This window comes from Strix uralensis, chromosome 27 (genome assembly GCF_047716275.1).
Source record: "Strix uralensis isolate ZFMK-TIS-50842 chromosome 27, bStrUra1, whole genome shotgun sequence".
Classification (NCBI taxonomy): domain Eukaryota; kingdom Metazoa; phylum Chordata; class Aves; order Strigiformes; family Strigidae; genus Strix; species Strix uralensis.
The window spans coordinates 6,758,038-6,772,990 of NC_133998.1; the positions used below are offsets into that span (position 1 = coordinate 6,758,038).

The 14,953-nt window shown below is 69.4% G+C and overlaps 2 protein-coding genes across 2 annotated transcripts; one reads left to right on the top strand and one right to left on the bottom strand.

Moving 5' to 3' along the window:
* Nucleotides 1-923: 923 nt before the first annotated feature.
* Nucleotides 924-4,052, top strand: PRSS57 (serine protease 57). Its single transcript, XM_074851518.1, has 6 exons — nucleotides 924-1,005; nucleotides 1,262-1,415; nucleotides 1,637-1,781; nucleotides 2,374-2,634; nucleotides 2,717-2,925; nucleotides 3,686-4,052. The coding sequence occupies exons 1-6, from the start codon at nucleotides 948-950 to the stop codon at nucleotides 4,050-4,052; spliced, it is 1,194 nt and encodes a 397-aa protein (XP_074707619.1). The 5' UTR covers nucleotides 924-947.
* Nucleotides 4,053-7,091: 3,039 nt separating this feature from the next.
* Nucleotides 7,092-14,953, bottom strand: FSTL3 (follistatin like 3). The gene is made up of 5 exons (XM_074851554.1): nucleotides 14,821-14,953; nucleotides 12,141-12,326; nucleotides 9,168-9,383; nucleotides 7,354-7,581; nucleotides 7,092-7,245 (listed from the first exon to the last, which is right to left on the bottom strand). The coding sequence occupies exons 1-5, from the start codon at nucleotides 14,876-14,878 to the stop codon at nucleotides 7,193-7,195; spliced, it is 741 nt and encodes a 246-aa protein (XP_074707655.1). The 5' UTR covers nucleotides 14,879-14,953; the 3' UTR covers nucleotides 7,092-7,192.

Below are 14,953 nucleotides of genomic sequence, written 5' to 3' on the forward strand. Positions count from 1 at the left end.
TGCGGCGGGGCGGGGGGAGCCCCAAAGCGGGTCCCGGCTGCGCGGAGCGGGGCAGGATGGGGGGTGGGGGGTGCGGGCGGCTCTTCCCGGGCAGAGCAGGCAGGAGGGGACCCCCCCACCCGCCCCCCGGGGGGGTCCCCGCTCCGGGCACTGCTCTCATCGCTCCCCCCGCACCGAGGGGCGGCCGGGAAGGGGGGGATGGAGAAGGGGGGAGCCTGGGCCGCGGGTGTGTGTGCGTCCCCCCCTCGCTGCTCCCCCGTTTCCCAACGCAACGGTCGCGTTGGGCAAACGCTGGCAACTGCCACAGGAAGCCCCGAGCCAGGCCCCGGCCACCGCGCTGTTGGGAAACGTGGGGGGCCAGAGCCCGCACGCGGCCCCGGGACAGCCCGGCGCTGCAGCGGGGGTCACCCCGGCAGTGGGGTCCCCGTCCCCCCACCCCGTACACCCCCAGCCCCTCTCACACCCCAGGGGGGTGCAGACCAGGGGGGCAGCCCCTCTGCCCCAGCACCATCCCAGAGCTGGGTGGTCCCTGGCGGGGCCGAAGCTGCGTCGCTTGAGGCCGAGCCCAGCCCAGGCCCTGCGCGACCCCCCACAGCCCGGCTGCGGGTGTCCTGGGCCCTGCTGCTCCCACCTCAACACCCCGAGGAGGGGGGTTTCACCCTGCTTAGCCAAAGGCCCAAGGGGAGCGGGGAGCCGCCTGCTTTCCCTCTTCCTTCCCCAACCCGCTCCCCTCCCAGCGCGGCCGCTCCGGGGGAAGCTGGACGCAGCGTTGCGCGGCCGGTGCCCCCCACCCCACGGCAATTGCACAAGGCAGGAAGACCCAGAGAGGAGGAAGCAGAGGGAGATACCCGCCAGCACCTGGGCAGAGGCTCAGCCCCCAGTTATTTAGGCCCCCCCCAGCCCGAAGTGGCCCCAGAGGAGGTGGCAGTGGCCCAATCTGCGCCAGCATGGTCACAGCTGGGCTGTTCATCCTCAGCCTGGGAGGCTCCATCCTGCTCCCAGCAGGTAATGGGAGAGCTGGGGTGGGAGGGCTGCAGGGCTGGTCCCCACGGCCTGGGGGGGGGAGGTGGAGGCCCGGGGCTGGAGCTGCCTTTGTCCCCCCACGCTCAGCCCTCGGCCGATGCTCAGCTGCTCCCTGGCACCCACGGGAGGTGCTGGGCTGCTCAGGACAGGCAGCCCGGAGCGGTACAGACACAGGCAAGAGCCGTGCCCGGGCTCCCCGACAGCCGGTGACCACCCGCACCCCCCACCCCCCACCCAGGCACTCAGGGGAGCCAGATCATCGGGGGAAAGGTGGTGGCCCCCCACTCCCGGCCCTTCGTCGCCTCCATCCAGATGGACGGGCAGCACGTCTGCGGGGGCTTCCTGGTGTGGCCCAAGTGGGTGATGACAGCAGCCCACTGCCTCATTCCCAGGTGAGCCATGCTCCCGGGGGGGGCATGCACCCCCCGTGCCCCCTGGGACACGGTGCAGCCCCCTTCAAACCGGTACCCCCGTCCCAGGGCGTTACACAGCCCTGGAGCAACCCCCCTCCCACCCACCCGTGCCCCCCTGGAGCCCACCTCGCCAGCCCCCTTCTCCCCCTCCCCGGTCACCCCCCCCATGGCAGCGCCCGCTCAGGGCCCCTCTGCCGCAGGCGCAACCCCTCGGTGCGCGTGGTGCTGGGCGCCCACAGGCTGGAGGAGCCCGAGGGGTCCCAGCAGGTCTTCGGCATCGCTGAGTCCATCGCCCACCCCCACTACAACCCCCTCGCCGTGGACAACGACATCCGCCTGCTCAGGGTGAGGCCGTCGGCGCCGCAGACCTGCCTGCTGGGGGGGCACGGGCACCCGCCAGCGGGAGGTGGGGTCCCCCACACAGCGCAGGAGGGAGGTGGGGTGCCCCATGACCCGCGGGGTGTGGGAGGGAGATGGGGTCCCCCACACAGTGCAGGAAGGAGGTGGGGTGCCCCACGACCCATGGGGCGCAGGAGGGACATGGAGTGCCCCTCTCAGTGCAGGAGGAAGGTGGGGTGCCCTGCGGTGTGCAGGAGGGAGATGGGGCGCCCCATGAAGTGCAGGAGGGAGGTGGGGTGCCCCACGCCCCACGTGGTGCAGGAAGGGGGGTGCCCCACGCGGTGCAGGAGGGGGGGTGCCCACGCAGGCCCTGGCCGACACTAGGTGTCAGTGCTTCTCCGGAGAAGCGGGTCCGCGCCGTGGGGTGCGATGGAGGCGACCCCGGGCAGCCAGTCCCTAGAGCAGACTGGGACCAGTGCAGAGGGTCTGGCAGAGGGGCCCAGCCGCTGAAGAGGGAAGGGCAGGGCTGGGGGGGGACAGCATGAGCAGGGAGAGGCGCACGACAGGGTGAGCGAAGCTGCCCCGGCTCCCCATCCAGCTGAACAGGTCGGCCACGCTCAACAAGTACGTGAAGCGGATCCGCCTGCCCTCGCCGCACGTCGACCTGAAGCCCGGCACCGTCTGCTACGTGGTGGGCTGGGGGGACACCTCCAACTACGGCGACCGGCCCACCGAGCTGATGGAGACCGGCACCACCATCATCAAGCGGAGCTTCTGCCGAACGCTGTGGAGGGGCAAGGTCTCGCCCAACATGCTGTGCGGGGCCAGCCGCAACGCCACGCTGCAGGGCGTCTGCGCGGTGAGTGCGCGCCCCGGCCCCTGCCCCCAGCACCCCCCTCCAGGAGACCCGCTAGTCTCCCTCCTACCCCCTTGCCTTGCAGGGTGACTCTGGGGGACCCCTGATCTTCAAGGAAAAGGTTTACGGCATCGTCTCGTTCTCTGGGGAGAGATGTGGGGACCGCCGGTACCCCGACATCTACACCAAGATCTCCAACTACATCGACTGGGTGCACTGCACCGTGCACGGGCATCGCCCTCAGAAGGGGCAACCAAAGCCCCAGCCGGGGTTGGCAGGGGGAGCCGGGGGCAGGTGGGCTGCGGGGAGGGGGGCTCAGGGGTCTCGGCTGTCTGGCAGCTCCCAGGAGGGGAGAAGAGAGCCAGGACTCCTGGGTGGGGCCAGCTGCGGGGGGTCTGGGAGCTGATTGATGCTCAGGGCTCCCCCACCCCGGGCAGGGGACCGACGGCCTATTGCTGAGGGGAGACGCATCCCCCCGCGCTGTACGAGGAGCCCCGGCCCCTCACTCAGCCTCTTGCAGCAGCGACCTTCATCTTCCTCAATAAAATGTCGGTCCCAGACCTCTGTCCCTTCACCTTCCCTCTACCCACACTGCTCCCCTCTTCCAGGGGGGCCACAGCTGCGCCCTGGGCAGGCCGGAGCTCCAGGGACCCGCCTGCCCCTGCCCACCCTGATCCTGCCCCAGGGACGTGATGGGAAGACCCAGACCCAGAGCCCCCCGCCCTGGGAACCAGCAGAGCCTGGGCTGGGCTTTACCCCCCTTTAATCTCCTGGTGGGCAGCTGAGCTGGGGGGGGGATGATTGGGGCCGATCCTTGATCCTGCGCAGCCCAGGTGGCTGCTGCTCATCTCAACCCCGGGGCTGGTTTTTCCCAGCTTTCCCCTCCCCTGTCCTTCCCCTGCCCCACCCCACGCCCCCTCTCTGCCTGTCCCACTGCTCCTGTCCCCGGCCAGACCCCCCTGGGCTGGGCTGGGCTGGGCTGGATGGAGCGGGGGGGGGGGCAGGAGGAAGGAGGGCAGTGTCAGCCCCCACTCAGGTCCAGGCCCTGCCCCAGAGGAGCCAGGATCGGGGCGCTGCCACCCCGGGGAGCATCCCCAGGAGCGCTGGAGCTGCCTTCCCGCCGGGGTGGGGCTCCCCGTCCCGTCCCGTCCCGCCCCAACCGCACCCTCCCCACCGCGCTACGGGACCCCCCAACCGGGGCAACCACAGACACCTCCCGGGGGCAGATGGGCTCCCGGCCGCCGGCTGCGCTGGCAGAGCCCGCGGGGATCCCGGCGAGAGCCTCCCCCGCCTCCCCGGCGCGCTCGGGCGCGCTCGGGCGCTCGCCCCGGGGGGACCTGGGTGGCCACGGGCTCAGGGGCCGGGAGCTGCCCGCGCCGGCCGGGGGGGCGTGTGCTGAGCTGCTGCTGGGTCTCAGCTGAGACACGCACATGGCTGCGGCTTTGCCCGGCGTCACGGCCGTCTCCGGGGACGGACCCAGACGTTCCCTGCTCCTGGTTGTTTGTTTTATCTGCAAATTGCTGGCACGCCGCGGCCGCGGGGCGCAGCCCTGCCCGGGGGATCCCGCAGGAGCCTGCAGCCGACCGCAGCGTCCGGCACGGGCCACCCCGCCGCCCTCGGGGCTCTGCCGGGGACGGGCCAGGCCAGGGCCAGGCCAGCGTGCCCAGACGTCCCCAGAAATCACCCCCAACCGCTGTGCTGGGGAGCGCGGGGGCTTGGGCTGCCCCGGCCCCTCCCGTCCCAACCCCAGCTCCCTGCTGCGGGGCTTTGCACGGGGCTGGGGGGACACGGCCGCGGGCAGCGGTGGCCTTGGGGACACCCGGCAGAGGACAGACCCCTGCCAGGCTCCAAGGCAGCCCCAAAGCCCCGTGGGGTCCCGGCCGCGGCAGCGCGGGGCAGACCCCCCCAGGATGCCGGGGTAGGGCTGCCAGCCCCGGGGCTTCTGCGCGCTGCCAGGAGCCTGGAGAGCCGGCGCCTGTCCCGGCCTGTCCCAGACCACCCAAACACCGGCGGGAAGGAGGCGCCTGACTCACGGGCCTGTTTTGGGAGCCGAAATCTCCCGCTCATCGGCGGGAGCTGACGTCGCCGCTGCAGCCGGTGCCCGCGGGCTCGGCGCGGGGCAGCGAGCCAGGAGCTTCGGGGGCCAAACCCTGCGGCCGGGGCAGGCGGAGGATGACGAGCTGCCTCGGGGAGGAAGGCGCTGTGGGCGGGCGGGAGAGAAACCCGGGCCACACACCACCACGTGCGGCAAATGCTGGCGCCAGGGAAAGTCCTGGGCAGCGTTTTGGCAACTCCTTTACACCCACCCCCAAAAAGGGGAGGGGGGGCATCGCCGAGCTGTGGAGGAGAGGGGCTGCAGCAGGGTCCCCACCGTGCCCGCCCCGCATTGATCTGCCGCTGCCTGGCGGCGCGGCCCTGGAGCACACAAGTCTCCTGGGTTCAAACCAGATCCTGCGCAATGCTCCGCACCTTCCCGGCGCGCAGGGAGAGCTGGGGGTGCTGGGTGCTGGCCGGGAGCGAGGGTCTCGTTCCCCCTCACCGCTTCACGGTGCCTCAGTTTCCCCCGTGTGAACCCCACCTTGTCCAGGGGGGTTGGGGGCGTCTGTCAGGGCCAGCCTGGCCCCAGGAGCTCCCTGCGGCCGTCGGGGCTGTGCCAGAGCCCGTCCAGGTGGTGGGTCCTGAGCCGGGCACGGGCTGGGGGGGCTCGGTGGGGTCTGGGGGCTGCGCCGTGCCAGGCCCTGGCACAGGGGATGCAGCCGAGGGGGAACCAGCGGCGGCTCCCGTTGAGCTGGGAGCGCCAAGCCGCAGGCTGCCGCCCGGGAAGCATCGCACATCAGGACCCAATTAATGGCAGGAATTGTTTTGTGAAATACCAAACCCTCATGGCACGGCCTGATATTGGGAACAGATTTAACTGCGCCGCTGGTTGCTCTTCCCCGCTCTCCCCTTTCCTCCCGCTGCCGCCAGTGGCCTTGGCCGCGCTGGAAAAGCCCCAAGTGGGAGCAGACGCAGGCTGGGAGCTGGGCTGAGCCCCTCGCCCGCTGCCGGGGCTCTCCCGCACCCCCCTGCCCGCGCCGGCCCCGAGCCCCGCAGGCTGGGGGTGACACAGCCCCTCGGGACGCAGCCACCGCCTGCGGCCCCAGAACCTGCTCAACAAAACTGGAGCCGCAGCACCGTTTACTCTTTTTAATTATAATCCAAACTGTAACACAGCCATAAAATGCCCCTAACAATACCGAATAGGAAATGCATATGTTCCCATAGCATCTGCCTCGGGAATCGGAACGCAATCATACAAAAATAGAAAACAGGGTATTTATATATATATATATAAAATATATATATGATATTTATATAAAGGCAATAGCTTTTCGGTGTCAGAGATGAGATGGTATTTACACAGGTGACAACACACAAAAGGAGAGAAGAAAAAATAAATACAGACGGTGTCAACAGAGCAGGGGGTGCGGGAGGTGGGGGCTGCGCAGCCGAGGGGGAGCCAGGCTGGGGGTCCCCGGGGGGACGGGCAGGGCCATTGTCCCTCTCCTGTCCCCCTCCACCAAGCCGTGCTCCCCGCGGCCACCCCGGCAGCTCTGCAGTGGGGTCGGGAGCCGAGCGCTGTCCCGAGGCCCTGGAAATGCCTCACAGGGGCCACGGACCCCCCCCCCCTCCCCTGGCTGCTTTCAAAGGGGTTTTGGCAGGGGGGAGTGAAGAGGGTTCTGGGCAGGCTGACCCTGGGCTCGGGGCTCGGGGCGGGGGCACCTGCAGCAGCTGTGGACTCGGCGGGCCTGGGGGGACGGTCGTGGCCCCCGGCCGGAGCTGCCGTGGCCCACGGTGGGCAGCGCCGCCCGGCCACCAGCACATCGGCCTGGCCTCGCCTCCGGAAACGGGGGGAGCCTGGTCTGAACGGGCCGGGAGGACCGAAACTAAAATCCATTTTAGCAAACACATGCTAAAACTTCAGGAGAAAATCACATACATATATATATATTTTTATATATATATATATATAAAATATCTACCTATCTCTCTCCAATGTGATGCGGCACCGCGCTGCCTTTCCTGCCGCTGGCAGCTGGGGCTGAGCCCCTCCGGGGACGGCGAAGCGCAGATTCCCTCAAGACCTCGGGGTCCCGGCCAGAAACGTCAGCAGAGTACCGAGAATTCAATCCAAAAATAAATAGGCCCAGGGCTGCCGGCCAAGGACACGTGGGGGGGCCCAACGCGTGGCAGCACGGACACCCCCTCAGCGCCGCGCCGGCCGCGGGGAAGGGCTGTACGGGCGCGGGAGTGGGCACCGGGCAGCCGGGAGCTCGGCCAGGCACCGGGCGGGCGCGGGAGCATCCCCGGGCCGGCTCGGCATCGCTCCGGCTGCGCGGGCTGGGAGCCCCCTCCCCTGCCCCCCGGCCGGCCGGACCGAGAACCGGGCCCCCTGCGACTGCATAACATACACGGGTATAAATAAGGATCTTTTTATCTTAATAAATATCAGGTATATGGTTTGTACAATATACACATAATGCCCCTGTCTCCCGGGTCCGGCCTCGCGGCGAGGGAGGATTCACACGTAGTTCTCTTCCGCGTTGTCCATCTCCGGGGAGAATTTGGCCGCAGCTGGAAACGGAGCGGGAGAGGAGAAGAAGCGGTGAGGGGGGTGCGTGGGGTGGGCGGGCGCCGGGGGTCCGAGCCCGCTGCCCCCCACCCCCGGGCCGCCCCACTCACCTGAGCAGCTCCCGTAGTGGCGGACGCCGATGGAGCGGCCGCGGTGGCAGGTGGCCCGGCGGAGGTGGCACGCCGAGGGGTAGGTGATGTTGTTGTTGCCGCAGAGGGCACGGTCCAGGCTGGTGGGCTCGGGGCAGGGGGCCGTCCGGCACATCACGCAGTGGGCGCTGCCCGTCTGGTCCACCACGCAGGTGTGGGTGCCGGGGCACACCACGCTGGAGCAGGACTCTGCGGGGAAGCACATGGGGTCACGGCCGAGCCGGGACGGACGTCCCCCTGCCGCAGCTCCTCCGACCCGGGGGGGCAGGGGGCCACGGGCATCACCCCGGGGAAACCCGGGCAGCTCGGGCCCCCTCCTGCCTTCAGCTGCCGGGGGATGAAGCGGAGCCAGGGGGTCCCAAGCCCCCCAAGCTCCCCCACTGCCCCCGCTCCCGAGGACAGGAGCTGGCAGGAGGTGACATTCCGGGTGTGCGAGGGACCGCGTGGCCCCGCAGCCCTCGGGCACGGCCCCGGCTGCAGTCACAGCGCGGGGGGAGCCGACGTCCAGCTGCAGAGCCCGAGCGCGCGGGGCTGAGCCCGGCCCGGTGCGGTGGGACCTGGCTGGGGCAAGCGGCCCCACGCAGGTGCCTTGGCAGGGGGAGCAGCGGCCGCTCGGGCCAGGCTGGCAGCCGCCCCGGTGAGAGGGGAAGGGCAGCGTCACCCTGGACCCAGCCCAGCCCCGTGAGCGAGGGTGGCGGGAGCCGGCCCGGACAGGATCAGGCCCCGCACAGAGCTCTGCCGGGCTGGCGCAGAGTGGGGGGCTCCTGCACCCCCCATCCCGCAGCAAAACCCCGGGCTCTGTGCAGCCCCGCGGCCCCCCCGACCCGGCACAACCCCGCGGCGGCAGCGGGGGCACGGCGGGACCCGCAGCGCTCCCCGGACACCGTAAACACTTCCCAACGCCGCCCCTCCGCCTCCCTCTTTCCCTGCCGGATTGGAAGGAGATTTGGCGTCTGCAACTCCCAGCTCGCAACTCACATTTCTTGCCCCACATTTCCCTGTGCAGGCCAGAGTTTGACAGGCAAAGCATTTCAGAGAGGAGGGCTGGCAAAAATAATCATAATAATTCTGACAGTTCTTGGCAGGGCAAGGAGGATTGCTGCTCTCTTTAACAAAACAACAAAAAAAGGGGCTTGATGTTTTTAAGTGACATTTTACGGAGTGTTATTCCTCAGCCCACGGCGAGGCCAAACCCCCTGTTGCACTGACGGCATCACAGGCAGCTCCGCCGCCGCGTCCCCGCTGGGGTGGCCGGGCCGGGACCCCGGGTGGCCAGTGGCCGCCAGCTGGGCGGGTGCCAGCTGGGAGCGCAGTGAGGGCAATGCCAAGGGGTGCGACCCTGCTGCAGGCCAGGGGCCACCGGCACCCATCAGCACCGGGCTGGCTGCAGAGCAGCGCCCTGTCCCCGGGCACCGCGTCCCACAGGAGAACCCTGTGCCGGGCCAGACCTTCCCTCCCTGGGCACAGCCAGGGCCAGGCACCAGCCACAACCCCCCCGCGCCGTGCTGCTGGAGCCGCCGGTGCTTGTGGCACAACACGGGGAGACGCGGCTTCCCGGGTGGGAGAGGGGAGGACGTGCCGGGACGCGACAGCACGACCCATCAGGATGACCCTTCCTCTCCGCACCGGAGTGGCTCGTGGTGCCGGTGAGCGCCTGGGCCCGGGGACCCACCCCGGCCTTCATCTCCTCCCGTGCGGGCGCAGCTCGGAGCAGTCCGAGCACGAGAGGCACAGGGGACACGGACGGGACAGGATGGGGGCACGACCAGACCTACTTTTGCATTTGCCCTGGTACATCACTTCGAGGTCGGGGTGGTCTCTGCACTTGGCCGTCAGCAGGTCGCACTCGTCGCGGTAGGTGTAGCCGTCGGAGCCACAGACCTGCAGCTTGCGGGGCAGGCTGGAGCAGTCAGGGGCGCAGGCGCACTGGGGACGCCCATGCTTCATCTTGCAGACCTTGTCGGGGCCGCACACCACCCCCTCGCAGCTCTCTGGGGACAGAGCAGGAGCAGCACGTGAGGGACCGGCCGTGGCTGCCCCCCACCAGGGAAGGATCCGTCCCGCCTGGCCCCACGGCCACGCCAGGTGGCACTGACTGGGACGGGGTCAGCATCTGGGGTCCCAAATCCCTCCCGGGGTCCCGAATCCCTGCCGGGGTCCCACCACGCGCGCTGACGCCGAGCGGCCCCGAGCAGCATCTGGATCTGCTCAGCTCCGCCAAGGAGCAGGTCGTTGGCTGCAGCTCCACGCGATCATCCAGCGCCCGCCCCAGCCAGAGCCCCGGCCCTCCGCTCAGCACCAGCTCACTCATTTCTATGTATTTATTTTTTGGAAAGAGACATTTCTTTTTCTTGTGCAATGGAAAAATCTATCTCCGCAAGGCCCCAGCTCCTCCAGAAGGAACTGGGCTTCGCGAGTTGTCTGGGCGATCAAGAACGCCGCTTCCACCAGACAATACCCAGCCCTGTTTTGCTCCGGGCCTCCGTGACTTGAACACAAGCGCAGGACGCAGCAGCAAGCGCGGAGCCCCAGACAGGCGGTCGCTTTGTCCCCCGGGTCGCCTCCTGGCCAGCACGGGGGCCGGGTTCAGAGGGTCCCGCCAGCACCCAGTGCTGCCCCGGGGCCGTGCCCACGCTGGAGGGGACGGAGAGAGGGGCCCGTCCCGGACACTGGTGCCTCGTGGGGAGAGGCAGAGGGGTCAGCGCCTGGAGCATGGCAGGGAGGGGGCAACGGCTGGGGCAGCTGGAAGCCCCTTGCCCCCCCTGAAGCACGGACACAGCCCTCACCCCAAAGGGACACTCTGTGCCCCGGGACGCGGCAGTGCTGGGAGTTGGGGGTGCAGGGACCCACCGGCACCCGTGGGGAGGGAGGTCGGGCAGGACTGAGAAACTTCCCGAGCCGGGGATTCACCCCCGAGCAGGAGGGATTCCCACAGACAGGGCGTGTGCCCGGAGCTGCTGGGAGGTACAGGGGGGATTTCCCTGCCCAAGACAGGTCACTTTGGGAGACAGCAAGAGGGGAGGAGGAGGAGGAGGAAGGGGAAATTCCCCGTCTGCTTGGCCCAGCTCTCCCCAGGGGAAATTCCCTGGTGGGAGACAGTTTCCCAGTTTGCTCCCTGATTTCCATAGCTGGGGCTGGTCCAAGGGAAGGGGCAGGCTGAGCCCCCCGGCTTTCCACAGGGACAAGACCCCAGGTCAGGGGGGCCTGGCCCTGCACCCCAGAGCTGCTGGAGCAAGCGGGACCCTCGTCACCCCCCCGCGCTGAGACGCTGCTGCCGGCACAGCGGGATCCGGCCGTCCCGACCATCCCCGCGAGGGAGGTGGTTGGACCATGCGCCTGTGACCCTGACCCAGCAGCCCGGCTCTCCCCCCCACGCCGGGTCCCTGGGGGGGACACCGTGTCCCCAGCAGCTGGAGCCAGGAATTTCACCTCCCCACCGGAGACCCACTGCAGAGCCCCGGGGTCCGGCCAGCACCGTCCCGGGGGGCTCGGCCGTCCCGGCTGCTGGCGTGGGGCTGGTGGCTGCAGCCCACTTTATCCCGGAGTGACCCCTCCCGGCCCCGCGCGCCGGGGAGCAGCTCGGCTCAGCTGCCCTTTTCCAAGGCCTCCGAGCCCGATGGGGAGCAGCACCAGCTCCATCTGCATGGGACCGGCTGGGGCTTTCTGAAGGGTGGGGAGTCGCGAGGGACGTGCCGGCCAGGCTCTCTGGCGCTTTCAGCAAAGCTCCTGCTCCCAGACCCTGGTGACCCCCGGAGCCGCAGCCCCCGCCACGGTCTGTGGCCTCTGGCAGCCCCCCGTGTCCCCCCGAGGTGAAGGCAGCCCCCCCGGACGAGGGCTGCCCATCCCCACCACACTCTGCCCCAGGCACCGGGGACCCCGCGCTCCCCAACCAGCCCCTTGAGAGGGTCCCGGTGCTCCCGGCACCCGCGGGGCCAAAAGCCGGGGCCAAGGTCTCCCTCAGCCTTCGGCTGGTCCAGGGCACATCCCTGAGCCGTGCCGGGACGGGCCGAGGAGCAGCCGGGAGGTGCAGGGGGGCTGGAAGAAGCGGTTTTCTTAAGAACCGTTTTTTCCTCCTTTAAGCAAATAACGACATGACCTTCCAAAGACCTGCTCCTGCCTCCTGCGGTCAGCAGGTCCTCGAGCATGTTCTCACACAGCCACGCAAGTGCGACTGGGGGATCCGCGCCTCCGGCGCACGCCAAAACATCTGGCGGGGCTGGAACTCACAGCTGGAGAGTTTCCACTTCTGGAACTGCCCGTTACATAAAGCCATTTCACACACACGCTGGGAGGAGGAAGGGGGAGCTGAGGGGAAGAAATAGATCTTTTTTCCTTAAAAAAAAAAAACAACTTAAGAAGTTTCCCTCTGAGCAGACCTGGCGAGGGCAGGGGCGGGAGGCCCCAGGCACAGCAGAGTTAACCTGGGAACGGGGAGCCCCAGCGCGGCTCCTGGCACCCCGGCTGCCCAGCCAAGACCCAGGTCAGGCACCCCGCTCCGCAGAGGAACAACACACGGGCTGGGAGCGGCCAGGGGATGGAAGCTGTCCCGCGAGCCCCATGGCAGTGCCCGTCCCTGGCCCACAAGCCCCACGGCAGCGCCCGTAACTGGCCCACAAGCCTGGGGTCAGCAGTCCCCGGGGTCGCGGTGCTGTCCCAGAGCCCTGTCCCATCACCGCCGCTTCACCCAGAGCTGCGGGCACCGAGCACCCTCCCCAGGGCTCCCAGCACCCTCCCCGCACCATGCTCACCTTTGCAGGGGTGGCAGGTCACCAGCCCCAGGAAGCCCAGCAGGCTGATCTTGTTGCCCGGGTAGGTGTAATTAGACCAGGCCACGTCCACGTTGCCGTTGGCACAGCATTCCTCCCACGTCACGCCCGTCTTCAGGATCATGGTGCACTTGGCCTCCTTCCCCTGCTGCAGCCAGCAGATCCCACCTGCGGGGAGGGCAGAGGGTGAGGGGTCCCCGCCGTGCTGGGCCACCACGCCAAGGGCAGCCGGGCCCCGGCCGGGCCACCTGTGGTGCTGGAAAAGGGCCGGCGTGGGATGAGTCGGGGAAACTGAGGACACTCCGTGCTGGCTCCCACCTCTCCCGTGGTGCAAGGGCTGTCCCAGAGCGGGCGTCCCCGTGGGCCCCCAGCACGGTGCAGCAGCTGCCCCAACGCCCTGGGCCACTGGCAGCCCGGCCCCGCTGGCCAACAGGCTCCAAACCCAGCGCTGGGACCGGAGGGAAGCACCAGGATGCTCCGGGAGATGCCGAGCCAGCGGGCCAGGATCTGGGCTTGCAGCTTGCCCCCTTGCCCTGCCCCACTCCTGCCCGACCCCGCTGAGGGGAGGCTCCAGCCCGGGGAGGACGGGCAGAGCGGGACTGGTGGGCACCCGCGCTGCGAGGGCTGGATCCCCCGGCATGGGCCAGCGGCCCCACGGAGGGACGGAGACCATCCCCGCGGCGCGGGGGCCTGACACCCACGGCCTCTGCGAGGAGCATCTGAGCCACGGGCTGGAGAACAGGGCACTTGACACAGCCCTTGGGCCGGGGCCAGCCCAGCGGCATCGGATCCCTCTGACTCAAAAGCCTGTTTGTTCCTTAACCCCACAAGCAAATCGGTTATTTTTTTTTTTTTTTGTGAGTGATTCCTTTGCAATTTCCGCCTCTGCAAACCAGCCTCTTCTGACGCTTATTTGGGTTTATGCTCTCATTAGCTGCGTTTGAGGTTTGTTAAACAGCTAAAGATGTGCGGGAGGGGGGGTGGGGGAAGGGACACGTCCTGCCCGTGCCAGGCTGCAGTCGCTCCCCTCCAAAGCAGGGATTCACCCTGCCCCAAAGCCGAGTCAGCACCCACCTCGGACCCCGCGTGTCCCCCCCCGCTCCCTCCCAAGGACCCGATTTTGGTTCAGCCAAAAGCTCCCAGCGACGGCTCTGGGGGGCAGCCGGGGATGGAGCAAACCCTCGGGCTGCGGGACCCAACAGCCTGGACACCCCTGGCAGCATCAGCCAGGCCACGACGCCTCTGCCATCGGGGGGTTTATCCTCCATGGATTTGTCTCATGGCTCTTTCCAGCCCATTTTTCCTTCGCAACCCCCCATGGCCCCAGTTCCCCCACAGCACGAGGCTCCCTGGGGCTGTGTCCTGCCTTCGGACCGCGCTTGCCCCGCACCCGCAGACACAGCCCCGCACAGAGTGATCCCACCCGCAACGGGACGGGCCCACGCGCCCGGTCTCTGGGGTGCACTGGGGTGCAGGGACCCCAAGAGGGACAAGCCCTGGGCAGGGGGAGGGAGCCCACCCAGCCGGCGAGTGGGGTAAGGTGGCCACAGGCCGGGGGAGCCAGCGCGGGGCTCTTGGGGTGCCCCATCCCCGGGTGCGGCGCTCCCGTGCTCGGAGTGGCTGGAGGACCCGGGCTCCGGCGTGTCCCTGCCCGGGGCCTTCCGGCAGCGGAACCCGGCCCCACGGAGCAGCAAGCGGAAATCCCGCGGGCTGGGGCGACGCCAAACGCACGCCCGGGGGCTCCAGCGGCACGAGGGGCCTCGTGGGAGCCTCCCCCGTCCCTCGAGGCATCCCGACCTGCCGCTATCCCGGGAGCACGGCTCCTGCCCACGCTGGCACACGGAGGCACACGGCGTCGTGCGAGGGGGAAGATGGAAACTCCGGCGCCGCGGCGGGAGAACCGGCAGCAGCGGCCACGGCTCCGCGGTGCTGGGAAGAGGGGCTGGAGCCCCGCGCCGGGGTCCTGGAGGACCTGGGTGCCGGGACGGCTCCCAAAGAGCCCCAACACCTCCCAAGCGTCCGTGAGAGCTGCCAGCACCGTCAGCTGAACCGGGAGGGGTTCGAGCTGCAAACTCCACACCCAGATCACGAACCGGCCGCCGTTCCCAGTCCTTCCCAGCCGGCTCCCAGAGCTCCAGGGCACGGACGCTCTCCCACCCGCAGCCCGGGGAGCGGGACCCCGGCCCGGGGGCTCTGTGGGGGACTGGCGGGCCCAGCCCAGTTGTCGTGCCGGTGGCCCCGTCGCAGGGGTGCGGGATGCCGGGGTCGGGCACCCGCGTTGCCACAGGACGGGATGTGGCTGCGGGGCCGTGCAGGACCCCGGGACTGAGCCGGACGGACAGACGGGGGCCAGGGGCCACCGAAGTGGCACCGCCAGGCACCGGGCACCCGGCCACCTCCCGGTAAACCGGGTTTCTGTCGCCGAGAGCCCAACACCCACCGGGGCCAGGAGGCGGGGGGGGAGGGCAGCGCTGTCGTGGTGGGGAGGGGGGGGTTACAGCGCGGTAACGACACCGGGACCCCCGTCCCCAAGCACCTGCCGGCGGGGAGCGGCGGCACCGACGGCCGCGGGCGGAGCAGGGGGGTGGCCCCGGCGGGAGCGGCTGCCCCGGTGCTTCCTCCCCCCCCCCCAACTCCGGACCCCCCCCGGGGGGGCACTTACCGTGCGCGGCGGCGGGGCTGCAGAGGACGAGCAGGCAGAGCGCCAGCCGCAGCGGCATGGCCGGGCCGGGGCGGCGGGACGGGACGGGCCGGGACGGGGCCGGGACGCTCCGGCGACCTGTTGCCTGTGAGGC

Excerpts from the sequence above, each read along its gene's own strand:
- PRSS57 (XM_074851518.1), top strand. The coding sequence starts at position 948 with ATGGTCACAGCTGGGCTGTTCATCCTCAGCCTGGGAGGCTCCATCCTG. Across the intron at positions 2,635-2,716 it reads CGCTGCAGGGCGTCTGCGCG|GGTGACTCTGGGGGACCCCT; the intron begins GTGAGTGCGCGC and ends CTTGCCTTGCAG. Across the intron at positions 2,926-3,685 it reads GCAGGGGGAGCCGGGGGCAG|AGGAGCCAGGATCGGGGCGC; the intron begins GTGGGCTGCGGG and ends GCCCTGCCCCAG.
- FSTL3 (XM_074851554.1), bottom strand. The coding sequence starts at position 14,878 with ATGCCGCTGCGGCTGGCGCTCTGCCTGCTCGTCCTCTGCAGCCCCGCC. Across the intron at positions 7,582-9,167 it reads GTACCAGGGCAAATGCAAAA|AGTCCTGCTCCAGCGTGGTG; the intron begins GTAGGTCTGGTC and ends GCTTCCCCGCAG. Across the intron at positions 7,246-7,353 it reads CCACTACGGGAGCTGCTCAG|CTGCGGCCAAATTCTCCCCG; the intron begins GTGAGTGGGGCG and ends CTCCGTTTCCAG.